The 21,510-nt window shown below is 43.4% G+C and overlaps 1 protein-coding gene across 1 annotated transcript in view; it reads right to left on the bottom strand.

Annotated features, from left to right (window-relative positions):
- The window catches only part of LOC144099150 (uncharacterized), a 271,400-nt gene that overhangs the window by 9,262 nt on the left and 240,628 nt on the right, over positions 1-21,510 (bottom strand). The window contains exons 18-21 of the mRNA XM_077632265.1: positions 6,609-7,755; positions 3,574-3,762; positions 1,821-1,970; positions 498-581 (exon numbers count right to left, since the gene is read on the bottom strand). Of these exons, the coding sequence (XP_077488391.1) occupies positions 498-581; positions 1,821-1,970; positions 3,574-3,762; positions 6,609-7,755 (1,570 nt within the window). The remainder of the gene's footprint in view (positions 1-497; positions 582-1,820; positions 1,971-3,573; positions 3,763-6,608; positions 7,756-21,510) is intronic.

The following is a 21,510-nucleotide window of genomic DNA, read 5'->3' as shown; positions in this document are numbered from 1 at the left end:
AGCCGAAATATTTTCTCCCTGCGTCTCCGATTCAAATTCGTGACATTGATGGTGACATCACATGCGATGAATCTGCTACATTTCCACATTTAGTTATGCTTTTTCTCCTTCCTTGTGCAACAAACATGCACTTGTAGTTGCAATGCAGAAGTTACCATGACCAAGAGGCCTGTAGTCCCTTTTTTTGTTATATTCAACAAAAAATCTCACATGGCAGAGCCATAGTGCGCTTGCAAAGACAGCCAGTGGTGGCGGTACAACACTTGCATTTTTCGCAGTTTTACAGCTTCCAAGAGCTCACTTTTCAGTGAAAACCGCCTTCCTGTCCTTCGGAGGTGCTAATCCATCAATCTAAGACAGCTGCAATTTGTCTCCGGGGTTTCTTAAAGTGCCCTAGAAGCCCTGCCATGGTATGCACCTCCCACTAGCTCCCGATAAGAGGCAGTACTCGATCCATGACACCACAAGTAAGTGCAGTGCAAACATGCCAAACACACCACTGCTCTTGACACGCCGCACCAGCTTGGTGATCAGGGGCTCAAGTGCCTTTGGTGGCTCCGTGTACATCTTCCAGAGGGACACTGTAAAGCATCAACAGGTTGCATGCACAGTGAATACCCGCTCGCAACAAACGCCCTCTCCTTTTACAAAGCGCAAGAGCTGCATGCACTGAAGTTCACTACCTCTCGCATCAGATCACCATCGTCGCTCCACATACATAGCCAATAACTCCACACACAAAAGACTGTCTCAATGCCACAGAGAATTTCTCTCTTGCGAGTCGGCTAATATTCATTGCATTCCAACCTAGGTCATGCAGAGGGCACAGCCTGCTCATGCAACGCCTGACAAGAGACGTGGCGCATTTTCAGGGGGTCCACCGACCACTTGAATGAGGCAATAAGCTTTGCTTTAGACACTGCTATCACACAGATGCATAAACCAGCATTGTGTGTGTGCTCCACTGAAACTGGAAAGCTGTCGGAGCCGCAAAAAAATTAGCTGTGGTGCAACGTGCCTGAACCTAGTAAGATGAGCGAAAGCTCTGTAAAGCATGGTTAGACACTGTTTGGCTTTGATTAAACTTCACTGAATATCAATGGTTTGGCTTGGATAACTACGATACATTGTCAAAGCACTAGTTCCAGCACGTTGCTCATCCATGGCTATGTGTGAAGGTAAGCACACGCCATACAGTTTTATATAGAGAACGGAGCATCAAGTGATTTCCGGCAGTTGCGAGTGTACCATCGGCTCCGCATACGCAGCTATGGCGAAGCACAGTGAGTAATACGATTCGATAGTTGCGAGGCGAGCAAGCGCCGTCGGCTCAATGCACACAGCTGTGGCGAGGCATGGCGAGTCATGTGGCATGATGTCAGAAGCAAGCCACCGCTCCTCCTGGTTTAAAGGTCAAATTTCATAGCCACATGACCTTCAGCTTTGTACAGGAGTAGAGCTTCCCCTCTAAAAACTGCTAACTGCACAGAGACCAGGTCAAGAAAGGAAGTGGCCAGCCAGTTCACCCAGCTAAGGAGCACCAAACAGGTGTTGGCAGCACAATCTAGGAGAGCTTGACATTGCCAACATGAAAGGGAACAGTCAGTTTGCATCTAAGAACAAATTCTGCTGGAACTTCTATGCTGCAGCTAGACTAGAAATGCCTCATGGGAATTATTTGCCCACCGAAAAACTGTTCAGAATCTGCTAGGCCTGACAACCAGCAAGCATGAACACAAAATCTCCCTCTCCTCAGGGGCTAAGTAATAATCACCGCGGGAACCTCTTGTGTCCCATCAGAGAACAGAATAAGCACGTACCCGGCAGCAAGAGGATGCAACCACTGCCCTCATTGCTAAGTAGTGACTGTGCCAGGGGTGCCAACCGCTGTTCCAGCAGCCATGGCAGCAGGCTTTTAGGTGACCGCTGGCACAGCTCTTGGAGTGACCGATGATGCATCACACAAGTATCTGCAAGGCGTGCTTTGAGGTCAGACTCTCAAAGCCATTGCCCAAAGCCATGCATTCAAGAGCTAGGCAGAGCAGCATGCTGTGGTCAATAAGTTTGCATACTAGTGAAAGTTTGTTAATTAAACGTTATCAATTCGAATTTTCAGATATAATTCATACTCTATGACTTAATGTTCAAGTTTACGCTCAGTTGAAGCCTATGCATAAAGCAGCCATTAATTTTAATGGAGATCGGCTCCACCACCGATAATTCAGACTACACGCCACTGTGCCTCGGCACACAGACATGGCTTCAGAGCAATGCACCATGCAAAGCTGGGCCTGGACCAGCTATGCGCACATCCAATCTCTTTGCAGCAGGCGGTGTATCCACAATGTTCCACAAAATCAACGAGAAATTTTCCACCCCATGCATGGTGCCTAGCACCACCTTTGTCCTATATGGGTAGCCCTGCACCCTAACCAGGCAGCCATGCAACTCCACCCATGGTGATGGATGGCACAACCAGCTTTGAGGCAAAGAGAATCATGTGCGTCACAGCATTCCTGGCACACGCGATTTATACAGATAGGAGCGGAGTCTGGTGCACGTTTTTCAATTTTATCATGCTTTCTGCACCGCAATTCCAAGCAGCTGGTTGCAGCTGGGACCAACAGGGTTGCAGTGATTGCCCCAAATTGAGCCTATGCAGGGTTCCACCATGTTGCGATTTAGAAAGCCACCAGGGCCAATCGGAGCCAAACCAACTTAGTGGTGCGTTGTAAGTGAACGGAAGCGGGAAAGCAACCCGCTGCTCGCACTTGCTAGTGTGAACACCGGCAGTCGAACCAGTTTTTGGTAGAAAATCACGGCTTGCTACATGCCGTTCGCGACTACGATGCCATCCTCTACTGCAGAAGTACAAGCTGAAATGCTCGACTCTTCAATTTTGAAGTAGACAGTTATGACAGCCATATTCACAACAGATAATGGCCACTGCCTTCAGCATAAAAAGAAATGCAGAACAAGACCACAGAGTATTTTTTTTAAAAATAAATTTAGGGGACACTAAAGCATTGCCTGAATGTTATGACACGGACGCTGCTCTTTATTTTATTTTTCAACTAATTTTTTTAATCACCACAACACACGTAAGGTCTTCCTTTAACCGAGTCTAGTAAACATACCTCAATGGCCTAGGAGTAGCGTGTCTCACTCGCGACACAAGGTTACCGGATTCGATTCCCATCTCATCCCAATTTTGTCTTCAGCGATATTATTTACTTCAGATTCTTACATGTCATAGTGATCACTCATGTAACGACATTATAATCACAATTTTTCAGATGTTTTAATCAAGTTCAATTCCATGTGATTTTACATCGTCATTGACCAATAGGAACTTCGTTATCACACCTCCAGGGGTGCCGCCGAACGTATGCTCTAATGCTACTGCGTTAAAAATAGGGTAATCTCCAAACCATACTACTGCCCGGTGTGTGTACTGCTTTTTCCGTCCACTGTCATTAGTTCAAACATTGGTTAATTCTCATGCATATACATACACGATCTGCCTTAGCGCCTTAGACAGACCTATTCCAGGAATGGTGTGCCGGCCCTTACCACCACACTTGTGAGGAGAAAGCAGAGGAGCGAGCAGTTCTTCTGCCAGCTGTTTAGGGATGCATTTGTCGAAGCCATGCAGCGGACCAAGCATGCGGAGCACCTGGCGTGCCTCGAATTCCAGGGTGCTGTTGAGGGTGTGCTCTGGGCTATCGAGCAGGAGGTAGGCCACCGTCTTCTGCACAATCCCTGCACTCGCCACGAGGAATGACATGCCAGCAAATTGGACAGTCAAAAGGCATTCGCGACAATCATGACTGAAATGCAATACATTGAAGAATATAAGTGTGCTTTGCAGCTGCGTCTAGGCTCTAACTAACTACGCTCGTGCTAAAAACATAGTTCATCATCAGAGAAACGTGGCAAAATGCAATCTTCATCCTTTTTAAGCCTGCCGCGGTGGCTCAGTGGTTAGGGCGCTCGGCTACTGATCCGGAGTTCCCGGGTTCGAACCCGACTGCGGCGGCTGCGTTTCGAAAGAGGCGAAAAGCTAAGGCGCTTGTGTGCTGTGCGATGTCAGTGACCGTTAAACATCCCCCATCCCCCGGTGGTCGAAATTATTCGAGCCCTCCACTACGACACCTCTTTCTTCCTTTCTTCTTTCACCCCTCCTTTGTCCCTTCCCTTATGTCCACCGATATGCAACAAATACTGCGCCATTTCCTTTCCCAAAAACCAATTTCCACTTATTCTTTTTGATAGGTGCCTGGGTAGCAACAGAAGGAAAAACAAGGTACTGCTCTATTGGCAGTTTTAACGAAATTGAGACCACTCTGCGGTGGTGCCACAAACTAGTCTAAAAAGGATAAGTGTACACAGAACCACGTCGTTCGTACCCTTGTGCAACTCGTAAGCAGGTAAATTTTGCCAGAACGGTAAGATGTTTTTGTCATAGTTTTACTGCAGAATATACCTTAGGAGTGCTATTACTTATTAGACGTCGCCAAAGTAACCAGCTAGAAGAGCCGCTAAGTACCACTGTGTGAGTTTTCTAACACCAGCAATACATTAAGAACATAGAAAAAGGTTGGTTTCAAGCTGTACGTTGCAGGACCATGACAGAGCAGTTATTACCAAGCAACAAGCCTATATTTCTAAAAAGTTTATTTGCCTTATCTAGAAAGTGTTATGTAGATACAAGACACTAATTCTTAACGAACATCGCAGAACACGCGATTAACAGGCATGATTCAAGCACGCTAAGTTTCGTGCATGACTGTTTCTATAACAGCAGGTCTTATTACAGCATGCGTGTATGGTGATATCGTACATTGTTACCCATAGAGAGCACAGGGTGATACTGTTATGTTGCCAAAGACTAGTCAGACGCAAGGGCAACCGGGGAACAGAACAGAAGTCACAGGGAGCGCCGGACAAAGCGCACGCACCACCTAGACACTTCCTCTACGTCGTCTGCCAAGGGATAATCCGTCGCAATATAATGATTTCATTCAAATTGTGCCATTTAATTATAAAACAAGCCCTCCCACACTTACAGACTATGTTATGCGACGTTTTTTGTAGTGAGCTTTCAAGAAGTTTTGCTGCAGTGGTCTTGCTAAAATGTAGATGCTACTGGCTTTTCTTGACATCAAGGAATTCAAAAGGGTAAAATATCACAGTGCCTATCACACAACTAGCCCTGTATGGTTCTAAAGTTGGTACTTAAGAAACGAGAAATAAAAGTTCTTTTCACCGTTTCTGAACTGGCACCTTCAAAGCCTTGCAACTCAAGTTAAATTATCGGCAGGATAATTTTACCTTTATTGCATTCCTTGCACAGTGTAGGAATATATTTAGGTGTTGACACTGACCGCCCACCACGGCAAAGAGTGCGCACAGATAATGTTTTCTACTAGCACATGCACTGGCCGCAGCGGTGCGGAGGAGCTGCAGGGTGTGGCTGAACCGACTGCGGAACAGCAGATGCAGCTGATTGGCGTGCCTGGTTTTCAGTGCCATTTTAAGCTGTGTAAGACTATGTTTTGTGCTGCCAGAGTGTATCTCAATGTGTGAAGGTTAGGTTCTCTGCTTCTGCGTTGAGGTGGGCACCATGCACAAACAAGTTCTGCTAAAACTAGTCTTTTTTTGTTGAGGTTTGGTACTGGTTTGTGTTGCAGTTTGGCAACTGTTTATCAAGGGGCAGTACAGTTAACCATGCTCTCAGAAATCGCGTGGATGAATGGAAAAAACCCTGCAATGAATGTATTTCTATAACGAATTCCGAAGGACCACAGGGCTGCATCCTCGCTGCTGTTCCGCCCATTCATGCAGTGCCAGCAAATAGAGCACTAAGTAGAGTAAAATGGCTTAGAGTCGACATCAGTTTTAATCCTCCTGTGCATCGTCGCGCTTAAACAAGCACACGTAAATGCAGCGGCAATGAACGATCCCACAACACTTGCAGTACATCTATTGCAGCTCGGCGACTTGACAAGCCTACATTGTGGGGTGCCATCTGTCGGTGTTCAAAAGAAGCACAAGGAGAAGCGAACAAGATCTGGTCACACTGTTGGGCAGAGTGTCAACACATATATATTCCTCTGCTGTGACTCCTTGACATCAAGAAAAACCCGTGGAATGCGCAACTTAGCAAATCCCCTGAGGCGAAAATTTCTTAGAAGCTCACGACTAAAAACATAACATATTTCCTAAGTGTGCCAGGGACTATAACAGCATATTCGGAATAGGCACATTGAAACACCTTTTCCTGAAGATTTCGTAACTGTGACTTCATCAGCCCCACAAGAGCTTGGTGCACAACTATAAAGCCAGTTGACGGGGATCAACTCTGTTATATTACATATTATTGTAGCCAAGCAGTGCCCCAGTTCCTGCCACCTAGACTGCAAACAGGAATTTCGAAGGCCCTCAACTTGACTGCCAGCTACTGCCCACGACACAAGCATCACACACCAGACCAACCTTCTTTACAAGTGTTGCCTGAACCAGCTCTCAAGCCCAGAAAGCATAAGCTTATTTAAGAGAGGAGAGAGAAAAAGCCGGTGTGGGATAAACCAAACAAGAAAGCTCACCTGGTGGCAATGCCTTGAGCAGACCGGGCCAAGCTCCTACCACTGAAGCTACCAGGAAAGGGGCCTGGTTTGTGCCCAGCAAGTCCCAGATCAGTGTTTGGGCCACTGTGGGCTCACCCAGCTTGCAGCACAGTACACCAATCAGCCGTACATATGATGCCTGCCCCATCAGCATCTTGGGCTGAGGGTGACTCCAGTACCGCGCCTGCAGCGCCGACAATAACATGACCCACCCGTCTTGCTTCTGCGCCAGCGCTTGCAGCAGTAGGGTTTCAAACTTGGTGATGAGTGGGGGTGCCTGCTCACCACGACAATACGCCGACACAGGATTCGCCTTGCACTGATACAGGTAGCAGAGAGCGCCCTGCACCAGTGAGTCACCCTTGACTTTACGGATATGCTGCTCCAGCTCCTCCGGTTGGACCTCGGGCTGCTTGGCAAAAAACGCCAGTTTTCGGAGCACTACCTGAACAGCTTTGGAGGTGACCCCTTTAGAGAACGCTTGTTGACTCATGATCACATGCGCTTGGCTGCGCAGGAATATTCTGTACAGGCCCAGGCTCTGACCTCCTCCACTCAGGTTTCCAGATGTTGCCTTGCTCGCTGTTGCAGTTGCAGAGCTGCACGCAACTCCCACGTTCTGGCCTTCCCTTGCCCGCGTGGCGTTTCCAGGTAGTTCTCTGCTCAACAGTACATTCGCAGGACTGCATGCAACTCCCCCACGCATTCCTAATGTTCCCTGACTTGAAGGGTCCTCAGGCGCTGCCTTGCTCGCTGCTGCAGGTGCAAGATTACAGTCCACAGGACTGCACACAACTCCTCCACGTGTACCTAACACAGCCTTATTCGACAGGTAGCCAGACGGAGTCCCAGTCATGCCTGCATGCACAGAGCCACACGACAGTGCCCCACGTGCGGCTTCCTCTGCTTGAGCTGACATGGCAGACACTGCCCCACCCATGGCTGCAGCACGGTCAGCGGAAAATGGTGGAACTGCCCCGAGTGGGCTTTGTTCTGCACGCTTTTCTTCTGTGACCTCCCCTTCTTCTTCTGAGCTGCTCGAGGAGAACAGCCGATGCAAGTCACGCTTGCTCAGCAGTGGCTTCTTGGTCGGCAGTTGCACTTCCCTGTCGGACAGCTGCTCGTCCTGCGCACACAGCAGGCAAAACATTAAGGGACATAAACTCAAACTAAACAAGCAATTTCCTGCGACTACAGAAGCTACGGCAGATGGTTCTGCGGGCAGACAAAACATTGGGGAAAGCGCTCGTGTCGTGCCACCCTGCTTCTTGTGTCCTCATCCTATGCAATAAATCCATCGATCCCATCCAGCTAGCCCAGCTTTCCGTCTTACTCCAAAGGCCAAAGGTCGTTCCAGCAGGCCCGAATATTTCTACCGACTGAGGCTAAAGTTACTGCTACAGTAAAAGCCATTGATTCTGACCGGCAAGGGAGCAGGAAAAACCATCAAATTATACAGGTACGAGTGATCCAATGGCTCTGAAAAAACTTCCAGAAACCGCTCGTATTAGAGTAATTTGCCTAGGTGAAAACCAGGGTGATGGTCGGCTACTATGAAGATGAAAACTGAGTGGCGACGACAATTTTTCGCACTTCTGTGAAGTGCCTTACTGTGCCCACAATGTTGGGAATGCCAAAGCAGATCAGCTCAGAAATGAAAAGACCTTTGCGGCCTCCTTCGCGCTGTGATGCAGGAGCAGTGGAGCAACCTTGCAAGCTGCGGCATTGCATGTGAGGAGGCCCCTCCCACACTATCTACAAAACAGCATGTGATGAGCGCGCAGTTTCATTGGGCTGGGAGAATAAAGGACGACCACATAGACAGAAACAAGAGAAACGCACACTGGCATCAGAACACCGAAAAACTTTTCAAAGAAAAAGAAAATATCAGTGATGCACTAACCATCTGAACCAGTGTACAGCTGCTCCCAGCTGGCTGGCTGGATGTGCGAAGCTCAGAAAGGCACAACCAAAATTACGCGGCTGGCCTACTTTTCAGCTATGAGGCCCTCTTGATTTCCATCACGCCTGCCATTGCACACATGCCAGAGGTGCACAGGCAACACTGCATCAAGACTAGCAAACCAGACTAGCAGTCCATATCAACAGGATTTCCAAACTAACTGGGTAGAATTTACGAACTTTGCAATTCGATGCCCGTGTACACAGCTCCTGAGAGTAATAATATCACCAAACAAGTACACAAACTACCTGCTCTTCTGCAGCGACTGTTGAGGCCCTCACTAATATTCTTCAACGCTGAGATATATGTTTTAAGGGGACACACTAGGCCCTACCTTCCCATGTAATTTAGGGTATGTTTGGTACATTTTTCTGAACAACCAACTGAGGTAGCAGCTACCTGTTTATATCATTTCCATTGGTGATTTCTTCTCTTTCTACTGAATCCAAACTATTTAACATAGCAATAAAAACACTAATTTACTTTTTCTTCTATGGAGGACTAGATTTAAGATCACTTTTTGGCCAATTCTGGTTCGTTATCAGCATCATCATCATCATCAGCCTGACTACGCCACTGCAGCGCAAATGCCTCTCCCATGTCTCTCCAATTTTCTGCCGCCCCCTTATACACTTGCCTTCTTTTGGAATCCACTCCATTATCTTAAATGACCAGCAGTTATCTTGCCTTCACATTACATGCCCTGCACAAGCTCATTTCTTCCTCTTGATTTAAACTAAGTCAACATATGCTACCCCATGGCCATACAAAGTACAGGCAAAGAAATGAGCTTCTGTTTCATTAGTGGTATTACAATATGAAATTTTTCCTTTTTCAAGGAATCTCAGCAGTAAGATTTCGCAAAAAGAGATTCTTAATGGAGTCTCAGAGAAGTTTAAGAACCACAATTGTCTCACTTTTTCCAAATTGGCAAAGTTTTCAAGCTGCTGCAGGGAATTTCAGCTATAGCACAGAACATCACTGTGTAGCGTCTCATTTTTAAAATAATGGTACCATAGTATCAAAACTCTTGTTTCAAGACAGATGGCTTTAAAGTAAAAAGTAACTTCATTGCAAAGTTTTCCTCTGTGCTAACATTTGCTGCCCATTTATTACGCATACACCACGTCAACAGTTGTCATTCAACTCATCTCTGTGTCTATTATTCAGTTGTTCAGCTTCCTAGGCTTCTCATCTGTGTCTATTTATCAGTCGTTCAGCTTCCTAGGCTTATTTTCTGATCTGCTGTATTGCTCGGTCAGGAAAGTAAGTGCGACGCTGGTCAACTTCTCATAGCCGGTGGAGAGCGTTACAGCCTCAGGTTGGCCTGGAGGCCTCTAAAACCTTGGCTCTTGCTATGTTGCCGCAGGTGAATGTTATGAGAGCATCCAATGTTGACACTCTTGGTGCTGGAGGGAGGAAGGGGGTCAATATTAGATGCTCTCATAACATTCACCAGCAGCAACATAGCAAGAGCCAACATTGCAAGAGCCAGCGGCAAATGTTAGCACAGAGGAAAACTTTCCGATGAAGTTACTTTTGACTTTAAAGTCATCTGTCTCGAAACAAGATTTTTGTTACTATGATACCATTATTTTCAAAAGAAGCCGAACTGGAGGCTGAGAGCTCCAAGATTGTTGCCAGATATGTTACTACTTAAAATGAACTAAGAAAATTTTAGTTTCAATAATGGAATTCGGTTTCAAAAAGCATGCAAAACGTTGCCTCCTTAAAAGGAGGCGTGGCCGCTCGCTTCAAGTGCTTTCATTTAGAGAAGTTGTTTCATTCTGCATTAAATCGACTATACTTGCCCAAAAAAGAAGGAAGAAAAGAGACGTGACGAGTTAGGTGGGCGCTCTGTCCTGTCGTCATGTCTCTTTTCTTCCTTATTTTTAACGCAAGTATAGTCGACTTAATGGTGTTAGTGGAAAAAATTCAGCATAGAATGTACTTTCTGAAATTTTACAAAAGTAAAAAAAAAAACGATTTTTTTTCCCCCCATGTTTTGCTTCCCCGGTCACCTTAAAGTGGTGTTCAAGACTGCAGTTACCATTGCCAGAATGCAAATGTACGATAAATGCCAAAAAAAATGCGAACATGACAACTGTCATGCAAACATAGAAATATTAGCTGCTGGAAAGGAAATACGGGAGGATTACATGAAAAGTTACTCCTCGTGGGGTCCAAGTGAAAATCATGTGAACTGTGCCAGCAGTTCTCATTCTCTGTCAACTTAGTTCTGATTTCACTTTTCGACTTCTTTCAACTGGTTCGCTGGCAGTCCATTTGACGCTGGTACTAGTACAGTCAGCCCGCTCACATCAGCTGCGGATTTAATCAACGATCGCTTATTACGAATGAGTGCGGTGCTACCATCAAAATATGCTCTAGGTAAATGGAAATTCGTCTCAGTTACAATGAACAACTCTGTTATAGCAAACAAGCAGGCACAATAAACTCGCTCTTGAAGTTGAAAACACGAGCTTCCAGCCTAGCGCGGAGACTGAAAAGCACCTCTCAGACACCACGGCACCACCCGGAAAAAAAGGGCAACCAACAAAGCAAGAAAAAGGTGGCACTGAAACCGTAGGTAATTGCCAGCCAAGCACGCGCCGATGGCCCATAAGGTCAGTCATTGTCTACATATGGGCCGGCTCGGCAAAGCATCCCAAATGGAAGCAGTGGTGTTTAGGGTTTAGGGGGGTTTAACGTCCCAAAGCAACTCAGGCTATGAGGGACGCCGTAGTGAAGGGCTCTGGAAATTTCGAAGACCTGGGTTTCTTTTACATGCACTGACATCGCACAGCACACAGGCACAGCACACAGCATGGAAAGCGGAGCATAAGATCTGCTTTCAAGTAGACACTCATCAGTTATTAAATAATTAATGCAATTATCAGCAGAGTGCATATTTTTGGACATAAAATAGAGAGCAAGGATCTTGGTGAGGAGAACATGATCACTATGGAGAGTCTGGAAAGCACAGCAGTAAGATCTGCTTTCAAGAAGTAGACACGCATGAGTTTTTAAAGAATTTATGCCACTATCAGCAGAGTGCATATTTTTGGCCATAAAATAGAGAGCAAGGATCTTGGTGAGGAGAACATGACCACTCTGGAGAGCATGGAAAGCGGAGCTTAAGATCTCCTTTCAAGTAGACACTCATCAGTTATTAAATAATTAATGCGACTATCAGCAGAGTGCATATTTTTGGCCATAAAATAGAGACCAAGGATATTGGTGAGGAGAACATGATCACTCTGGAGAGTCTGGAAAGCACAGCAGTAAGATCTGCTTTCAACAAGTAGACACGCATGAGTTTTTAAAAAATTTATGCCACATTCAGCAGAGTATGTATTTTTGGTGATAAAATAGAGACCAAGGATCTTGGTGAGGATAACATGACCACTCTGGAGAGTATGGAAAGCGCAGCATAAGATCTGCTTTCAAGCAGACACTCATCAGTTATTAAATAATTAATGTGACTATCAGCAAAGTGCGTATTTTTGGCCATAAAATTGAGAGCAAGGATTTTGGTGAGGATAACATGACCACTCTGGAGAGCATGGAAAGCGGAGCATAAGATCTGCTTTCAAGCAGACACTCATCAGTTATTAAATAATTAATGCGACTATCAGCAGAGTACGTACCTTTGGCCATAAAATAGACAGCAATGATCTTGGTGAGGATAACATGACCACTCTGGAGAGTATGGAAAGCGCAGCATAAGATCTGCTTTCAAGCAGACACTCATCAGTTATTAAATAATTAATGCGACTAGCAGCAGAGTGCATATTTTTGGCCATAAAATAGAGAGCAAGGATCTTGGTGAGGATAACATGACCACTCTGGAGAGTATAGAAAGCGCAGCATAAGATCTGCTTTCAAGCAGACACTCATCAGTTATTAAATAATTAATGCGACTATCAGCAGAGTGCATATTTTTGGCCATAATATAGAGAGCAAGGATCTTGGCGAGGATAACATGACCACTCTGGAGAGTATAGAAAGCGGAGCATAAGATCTGCTTTCAAGCAGACACTCATCAGTTATTAAATAATTAATGCGACTATCAGTAGAGTACGTACTTTTGGCCATAAAATACACAGCAATGATCTTGGTGAGGATAACATGACCACTCTGGAGAGAATGGAAAGCGCAGCATAAGATCTGCTTTCAAGCAGACACTCGTCAGTTAGTAAATAATTAATGCGACTATCAGCAGAGTGCATATTTTTGGCCATAAAATAGAGAGCAAGGATCTTGGTGAGGATAACATGACCACTCTGGAGAGCATGGAAAGCGGAGCATAAGATCTGCTTTCAAGCAGACACTCATCAGTTATTAAATAATTAATGTGACTATCAGCAGAGTGCATATTTTTGGCCATAAAATTGAGAGCAAGGATTTTGGTGAGGATAACATGACCACTCTGTAGAGCATGGAAAGCGGAGCACAAGATCTGCTTTCAAGTAGACACTCATCAGTTTTTAAAGAATTTATGCCACTATCAGCAGAGTGCATATTTTTGGCCATAATATAGAGAGCAAGGATCTTGGTGAGGATAACATGACCACTCTGGAGAGTATGGAAAGCGCAGCATAAGATCTGCTTTCAAGTAGACACTCATCAGTTTTTAAAGAATTTATGCCACTATCAGCAGAGTGCATATTTTTGGCCATAATATAGAGAGCAAGGATCTTGGTGAGGAGAACATGACCACTCTGGAGAGTCTGGAAAGCACAGCAGTAAGATTTGCTTTGAAGAAGTAGACACGCATGAGTTTTCGAAGAAATAATTAATGCCACTATCAGCAGGGTGAGTATTTTAGGCCATAAAATAGAGAGCAAGGATCTTGGTGAGGAGAACATAACCACTCTGTAGAGTCTGGAAAGCACAGCAGTAAGATCTCCTTTCAAGAATTAGACACGCATGAGTTTTTAAAGAATTTATGCCACAATCAGCAGAGTATGTATTTTTGGCCATAAAATAGACAGCAATGATCTTGGTGAGGATAACATGACCACTCTGGAGAGTATGGAAAGCGCAGCATAAGATCTGCTTTTAAGAATTAGACACGCATCAGTTTTTAAAGAATTTATGCCACAATCAGCCGAGAGAGTAATTTTGGCCATAAAATAGAAAGCAAGGATCTTGGTGAGAACATGACCACTCTGGAGAGTCTGGAAAGCGCAGCAGTAAGATCTGCTTTCAAGAATTAGACACGCAAGAGTTTTTGAAGAATTTATGCCACTATCAGTACAGTATGTCATTTTGGCCATATAATAGAGAGCAAGTATCTTGGTAAGAACATGACCACTCTGGAGAGACTGGAAAGCGCAGCAGTAAGATCTGCTTTCAAGAAGTAGACACGCATCAGTTTTTAAAGAATTTATGCCACTATCAGCGTGGCGAGTATTTTTGGCCATTTAATAGAGAGCAAGGATCTTGGTGAGAACATGACCACTCTGGAGAGTCTGGAAAGCGCAGCAGTAAGATCTGCTTTCAAGAAGTAGACTTGCATCAGTTTTTAAATAATTAATGCCACTATCAGCCGAGTGGGTAATTTTGGCCATAAAATAGAGAGCAAGGATCTTTTTGAGAAGAACATGACCAGTATGGAGAGTCTGGAAAGTGCAGCAGTAAGATCTGCTTTCAAGAAGTAGACACGCATCAGTTTTCGAAGAAATAATGCCACTATCAGCAGGGTGAGTATTTTAGGCCATAAAATAGAGACAAAGGATCTTGGTGAGGATAACATGACCACTCTGGACAGCATGGAAAGCGGAGCATAAGATCTGCTTTCAAGTAGACACTCATCAGTTATTAAATAATTAATGCAATTATCAGCAGAGTGCATATTTTTGGACATAAAATAGAGAGCAAGGATCTTGGTGAGGAGAACATGATCACTATGGAGAGTCTGGAAAGCACAGCAGTAAGATCTGCTTTCAAGAAGTAGACACGCATGAGTTTTTAAAGAATTTATGCCACTATCAGCAGAGTGCATATTTTTGGCCATAAAATAGAGAGCAAGGATCTTGGTGAGGAGAACATGACCACTATGGAGAGTCTGGAAAGTGCAGCAGTAAGATCTGCTTTCAAGAAGTAGACACGCATCAGTTTTAGAAGAAATAATTAATGCCACTATCAGCAGGGTGAGTATTTTAGGCCATAAAATAAGAGAGCAAGGATCTTGGTGAGGATAACATGACCACTCTGGAGAGCATGGAAAGCGGAGCTTAAGATCTCCTTTCAAGTAGACACTCATCAGTTATTAAATAATTAATGCGACTATCAGCAGAGTGCATATTTTTGGCCATAAAATAGAGACCAAGGATATTGGTGAGGAGAACATGATCACTCTGGAGAGTCTGGAAAGCACAGCAGTAAGATCTGCTTTCAACAAGTAGACACGCATGAGTTTTTAAAAAATTTATGCCACATTCAGCAGAGTATGTATTTTTGGTGATAAAATAGAGAGCAAGGATCTTGGTGAGGATAACATGACCACTCTGGAGAGTATGGAAAGCGCAGCATAAGATCTGCTTTCAAGCAGACACTCATCAGTTATTAAATAATTAATGTGACTATCAGCAAAGTGCGTATTTTTGGCCATAAAATTGAGAGCAAGGATTTTGGTGAGGATAACATGACCACTCTGGAGAGCATGGAAAGCGGAGCATAAGATCTGCTTTCAAGCAGACACTCATCAGTTATTAAATAATTAATGCGACTATCAGCAGAGTACGTACCTTTGGCCATAAAATAGACAGCAATGATCTTGGTGAGGATAACATGACCACTCTGGAGAGTATGGAAAGCGCAGCATAAGATCTGCTTTCAAGCAGACACTCATCAGTTATTAAATAATTAATGCGACTAGCAGCAGAGTGCATATTTTTGGCCATAAAATAGAGAGCAAGGATCTTGGTGAGGATAACATGACCACTCTGGAGAGTATAGAAAGCGCAGCATAAGATCTGCTTTCAAGCAGACACTCATCAGTTATTAAATAATTAATGCGACTATCAGCAGAGTGCATATTTTTGGCCATAATATAGAGAGCAAGGATCTTGGCGAGGATAACATGACCACTCTGGAGAGTATAGAAAGCGGAGCATAAGATCTGCTTTCAAGCAGACACTCATCAGTTATTAAATAATTAATGCGACTATCAGTAGAGTACGTACTTTTGGCCATAAAATACACAGCAATGATCTTGGTGAGGATAACATGACCACTCTGGAGAGAATGGAAAGCGCAGCATAAGATCTGCTTTCAAGCAGACACTCGTCAGTTAGTAAATAATTAATGCGACTATCAGCAGAGTGCATATTTTTGGCCATAAAATAGAGAGCAAGGATCTTGGTGAGGATAACATGACCACTCTGGAGAGCATGGAAAGCGGAGCATAAGATCTGCTTTCAAGCAGACACTCATCAGTTATTAAATAATTAATGTGACTATCAGCAGAGTGCGTATTTTTGGCCATAAAATTGAGAGCAAGGATTTTGGTGAGGATAACATGACCACTCTGTAGAGCATGGAAAGCGGAGCACAAGATCTGCTTTCAAGTAGACACTCATCAGTTTTTAAAGAATTTATGCCACTATCAGCAGAGTGCATATTTTTGGCCATAATATAGAGAGCAAGGATCTTGGTGAGGATAACATGACCACTCTGGAGAGTATGGAAAGCGCAGCATAAGATCTGCTTTCAAGTAGACACTCATCAGTTTTTAAAGAATTTATGCCACTATCAGCAGAGTGCATATTTTTGGCCATAATATAGAGAGCAAGGATCTTGGTGAGGAGAACATGACCACTCTGGAGAGTCTGGAAAGCACAGCAGTAAGATTTGCTTTGAAGAAGTAGACACGCATGAGTTTTCGAAGAAATAATTAATGCCACTATCAGCAGGGTGAGTATTTTAGGCCATAAAATAGAGAGCAAGGATCTTGGTGAGGAGAACATAACCACTCTGTAGAGTCTGGAAAGCACAGCAGTAAGATCTCCTTTCAAGAATTAGACACGCATGAGTTTTTAAAGAATTTATGCCACTATCAGCAGAGTGCATATTTTTGGCCATAAAATAGAGAGCAAGGATCTTGGTGAGGAGAACATGACCACTCTGGAGAGCATGGAAAGCGGAGCTTAAGATCTCCTTTCAAGTAGACACTCATCAGTTATTAAATAATTAATGCGACTATCAGCAGAGTGCATATTTTTGGCCATAAAATAGAGACCAAGGATATTGGTGAGGAGAACATGATCACTCTGGAGAGTCTGGAAAGCACAGCAGTAAGATCTGCTTTCAACAAGTAGACACGCATGAGTTTTTAAAAAATTTATGCCACATTCAGCAGAGTATGTATTTTTGGTGATAAAATAGAGACCAAGGATCTTGGTGAGGATAACATGACCACTCTGGAGAGTATGGAAAGCGCAGCATAAGATCTGCTTTCAAGCAGACACTCATCAGTTATTAAATAATTAATGTGACTATCAGCAAAGTGCGTATTTTTGGCCATAAAATTGAGAGCAAGGATTTTGGTGAGGATAACATGACCACTCTGGAGAGCATGGAAAGCGGAGCATAAGATCTGCTTTCAAGCAGACACTCATCAGTTATTAAATAATTAATGCGACTATCAGCAGAGTACGTACCTTTGGCCATAAAATAGACAGCAATGATCTTGGTGAGGATAACATGACCACTCTGGAGAGTATGGAAAGCGCAGCATAAGATCTGCTTTCAAGCAGACACTCATCAGTTATTAAATAATTAATGCGACTAGCAGCAGAGTGCATATTTTTGGCCATAAAATAGAGAGCAAGGATCTTGGTGAGGATAACATGACCACTCTGGAGAGTATAGAAAGCGCAGCATAAGATCTGCTTTCAAGCAGACACTCATCAGTTATTAAATAATTAATGCGACTATCAGCAGAGTGCATATTTTTGGCCATAATATAGAGAGCAAGGATCTTGGCGAGGATAACATGACCACTCTGGAGAGTATAGAAAGCGGAGCATAAGATCTGCTTTCAAGCAGACACTCATCAGTTATTAAATAATTAATGCGACTATCAGTAGAGTACGTACTTTTGGCCATAAAATACACAGCAATGATCTTGGTGAGGATAACATGACCACTCTGGAGAGAATGGAAAGCGCAGCATAAGATCTGCTTTCAAGCAGACACTCGTCAGTTAGTAAATAATTAATGCGACTATCAGCAGAGTGCATATTTTTGGCCATAAAATAGAGAGCAAGGATCTTGGTGAGGATAACATGACCACTCTGGAGAGCATGGAAAGCGGAGCATAAGATCTGCTTTCAAGCAGACACTCATCAGTTATTAAATAATTAATGTGACTATCAGCAGAGTGCATATTTTTGGCCATAAAATTGAGAGCAAGGATTTTGGTGAGGATAACATGACCACTCTGTAGAGCATGGAAAGCGGAGCACAAGATCTGCTTTCAAGTAGACACTCATCAGTTTTTAAAGAATTTATGCCACTATCAGCAGAGTGCATATTTTTGGCCATAATATAGAGAGCAAGGATCTTGGTGAGGATAACATGACCACTCTGGAGAGTATGGAAAGCGCAGCATAAGATCTGCTTTCAAGTAGACACTCATCAGTTTTTAAAGAATTTATGCCACTATCAGCAGAGTGCATATTTTTGGCCATAATATAGAGAGCAAGGATCTTGGTGAGGAGAACATGACCACTCTGGAGAGTCTGGAAAGCACAGCAGTAAGATTTGCTTTGAAGAAGTAGACACGCATGAGTTTTCGAAGAAATAATTAATGCCACTATCAGCAGGGTGAGTATTTTAGGCCATAAAATAGAGAGCAAGGATCTTGGTGAGGAGAACATAACCACTCTGTAGAGTCTGGAAAGCACAGCAGTAAGATCTCCTTTCAAGAATTAGACACGCATGAGTTTTTAAAGAATTTATGCCACAATCAGCAGAGTATGTATTTTTGGCCATAAAATAGACAGCAATGATCTTGGTGAGGATAACATGACCACTCTGGAGAGTATGGAAAGCGCAGCATAAGATCTGCTTTTAAGAATTAGACACGCATCAGTTTTTAAAGAATTTATGCCACAATCAGCCGAGAGAGTAATTTTGGCCATAAAATAGAAAGCAAGGATCTTGGTGAGAACATGACCACTCTGGAGAGTCTGGAAAGCGCAGCAGTAAGATCTGCTTTCAAGAATTAGACACGCAAGAGTTTTTGAAGAATTTATGCCACTATCAGTACAGTATGTCATTTTGGCCATATAATAGAGAGCAAGTATCTTGGTAAGAACATGACCACTCTGGAGAGACTGGAAAGCGCAGCAGTAAGATCTGCTTTCAAGAAGTAGACACGCATCAGTTTTTAAAGAATTTATGCCACTATCAGCGTGGCGAGTATTTTTGGCCATTTAATAGAGAGCAAGGATCTTGGTGAGAACATGACCACTCTGGAGAGTCTGGAAAGCGCAGCAGTAAGATCTGCTTTCAAGAAGTAGACTTGCATCAGTTTTTAAATAATTAATGCCACTATCAGCCGAGTGGGTAATTTTGGCCATAAAATAGAGAGCAAGGATCTTTTTGAGAAGAACATGACCAGTATGGAGAGTCTGGAAAGTGCAGCAGTAAGATCTGCTTTCAAGAAGTAGACACGCATCAGTTTTCGAAGAAATAATGCCACTATCAGCAGGGTGAGTATTTTAGGCCATAAAATAGAGACAAAGGATCTTGGTGAGGATAACATGACCACTCTGGACAGCATGGAAAGCGGAGCATAAGATCTGCTTTCAAGTAGACACTCATCAGTTATTAAATAATTAATGCAATTATCAGCAGAGTGCATATTTTTGGACATAAAATAGAGAGCAAGGATCTTGGTGAGGAGAACATGATCACTATGGAGAGTCTGGAAAGCACAGCAGTAAGATCTGCTTTCAAGAAGTAGACACGCATGAGTTTTTAAAGAATTTATGCCACTATCAGCAGAGTGCATATTTTTGGCCATAAAATAGAGAGCAAGGATCTTGGTGAGGAGAACATGACCACTATGGAGAGTCTGGAAAGTGCAGCAGTAAGATCTGCTTTCAAGAAGTAGACACGCATCAGTTTTAGAAGAAATAATTAATGCCACTATCAGCAGGGTGAGTATTTTAGGCCATAAAATAAGAGAGCAAGGATCTTGGTGAGGATAACATGACCACTCTGGAGAGCATGGAAAGCGGAGCTTAAGATCTCCTTTCAAGTAGACACTCATCAGTTATTAAATAATTAATGCGACTATCAGCAGAGTGCATATTTTTGGCCATAAAATAGAGACCAAGGATATTGGTGAGGAGAACATGATCACTCTGGAGAGTCTGGAAAGCACAGCAGTAAGATCTGCTTTCAACAAGTAGACACGCATGAGTTTTTAAAAAATTTATGCCACATTCAGCAGAGTATGTATTTTTGGTGATAAAATAGAGAGCAAGGATCTTGGTGAGGATAACATGACCACTCTGGAGAGTATGGAAAGCGCAGCATAAGATCTGCTTTCAAGCAGACACTCATCAGTTATTAAATAATTAATGTGACTATCAGCAAAGTGCGTATTTTTGGCCATAAAATTGAGAGCAAGGATTTTGGTGAGGATAACATGACCACTCTGGAGAGCATGGAAAGCGGAGCATAAGATCTGCTTTCAAGCAGACACTCATCAGTTATTAAATAATTAATGCGACTATCAGCAGAGTACGTACCTTTGGCCATAAAATAGACAGCAATGATCTTGGTGAGGATAACATGACCACTCTGGAGAGTATGGAAAGCGCAGCATAAGATCTGCTTTCAAGCAGACACTCATCAGTTATTAAATAATTAATGCGACTAGCAGCAGAGTGCATATTTTTGGCCATAAAATAGAGAGCAAGGATCTTGGTGAGGATAACATGACCACTCTGGAGAGTATAGAAAGCGCAGCATAAGATCTGCTTTCAAGCAGACACTCATCAGTTATTAAATAATTAATGCGACTATCAGCAGAGTGCATATTTTTGGCCATAATATAGAGAGCAAGGATCTTGGCGAGGATAACATGACCACTCTGGAGAGTATAGAAAGCGGAGCATAAGATCTGCTTTCAAGCAGACACTCATCAGTTATTAAATAATTAATGCGACTATCAGTAGAGTACGTACTTTTGGCCATAAAATACACAGCAATGATCTTGGTGAGGATAACATGACCACTCTGGAGAGAATGGAAAGCGCAGCATAAGATCTGCTTTCAAGCAGACACTCGTCAGTTAGTAAATAATTAATGCGACTATCAGCAGAGTGCATATTTTTGGCCATAAAATAGAGAGCAAGGATCTTGGTGAGGATAACATGACCACTCTGGAGAGCATGGAAAGCGGAGCATAAGATCTGCTTTCAAGCAGACACTCATCAGTTATTAAATAATTAATGTGACTATCAGCAGAGTGCGTATTTTTGGCCATAAAATTGAGAGCAAGGATTTTGGTGAGGATAACATGACCACTCTGTAGAGCATGGAAAGCGGAGCACAAGATCTGCTTTCAAGTAGACACTCATCAGTTTTTAAAGAATTTATGCCACTATCAGCAGAGTGCATATTTTTGGCCATAATATAGAGAGCAAGGATCTTGGTGAGGATAACATGACCACTCTGGAGAGTATGGAAAGCGCAGCATAAGATCTGCTTTCAAGTAGACACTCATCAGTTTTTAAAGAATTTATGCCACTATCAGCAGAGTGCATATTTTTGGCCATAATATAGAGAGCAAGGATCTTGGTGAGGAGAACATGACCACTCTGGAGAGTCTGGAAAGCACAGCAGTAAGATTTGCTTTGAAGAAGTAGACACGCATGAGTTTTCGAAGAA

This window comes from Amblyomma americanum, chromosome 7 (genome assembly GCF_052857255.1).
Source record: "Amblyomma americanum isolate KBUSLIRL-KWMA chromosome 7, ASM5285725v1, whole genome shotgun sequence".
NCBI classification, from domain to species: Eukaryota; Metazoa; Arthropoda; class Arachnida; order Ixodida; family Ixodidae; genus Amblyomma; species Amblyomma americanum.
Note: the sequence above shows the minus strand (reverse complement) of the source record. Positions and strands in the feature narration are given on the sequence as shown.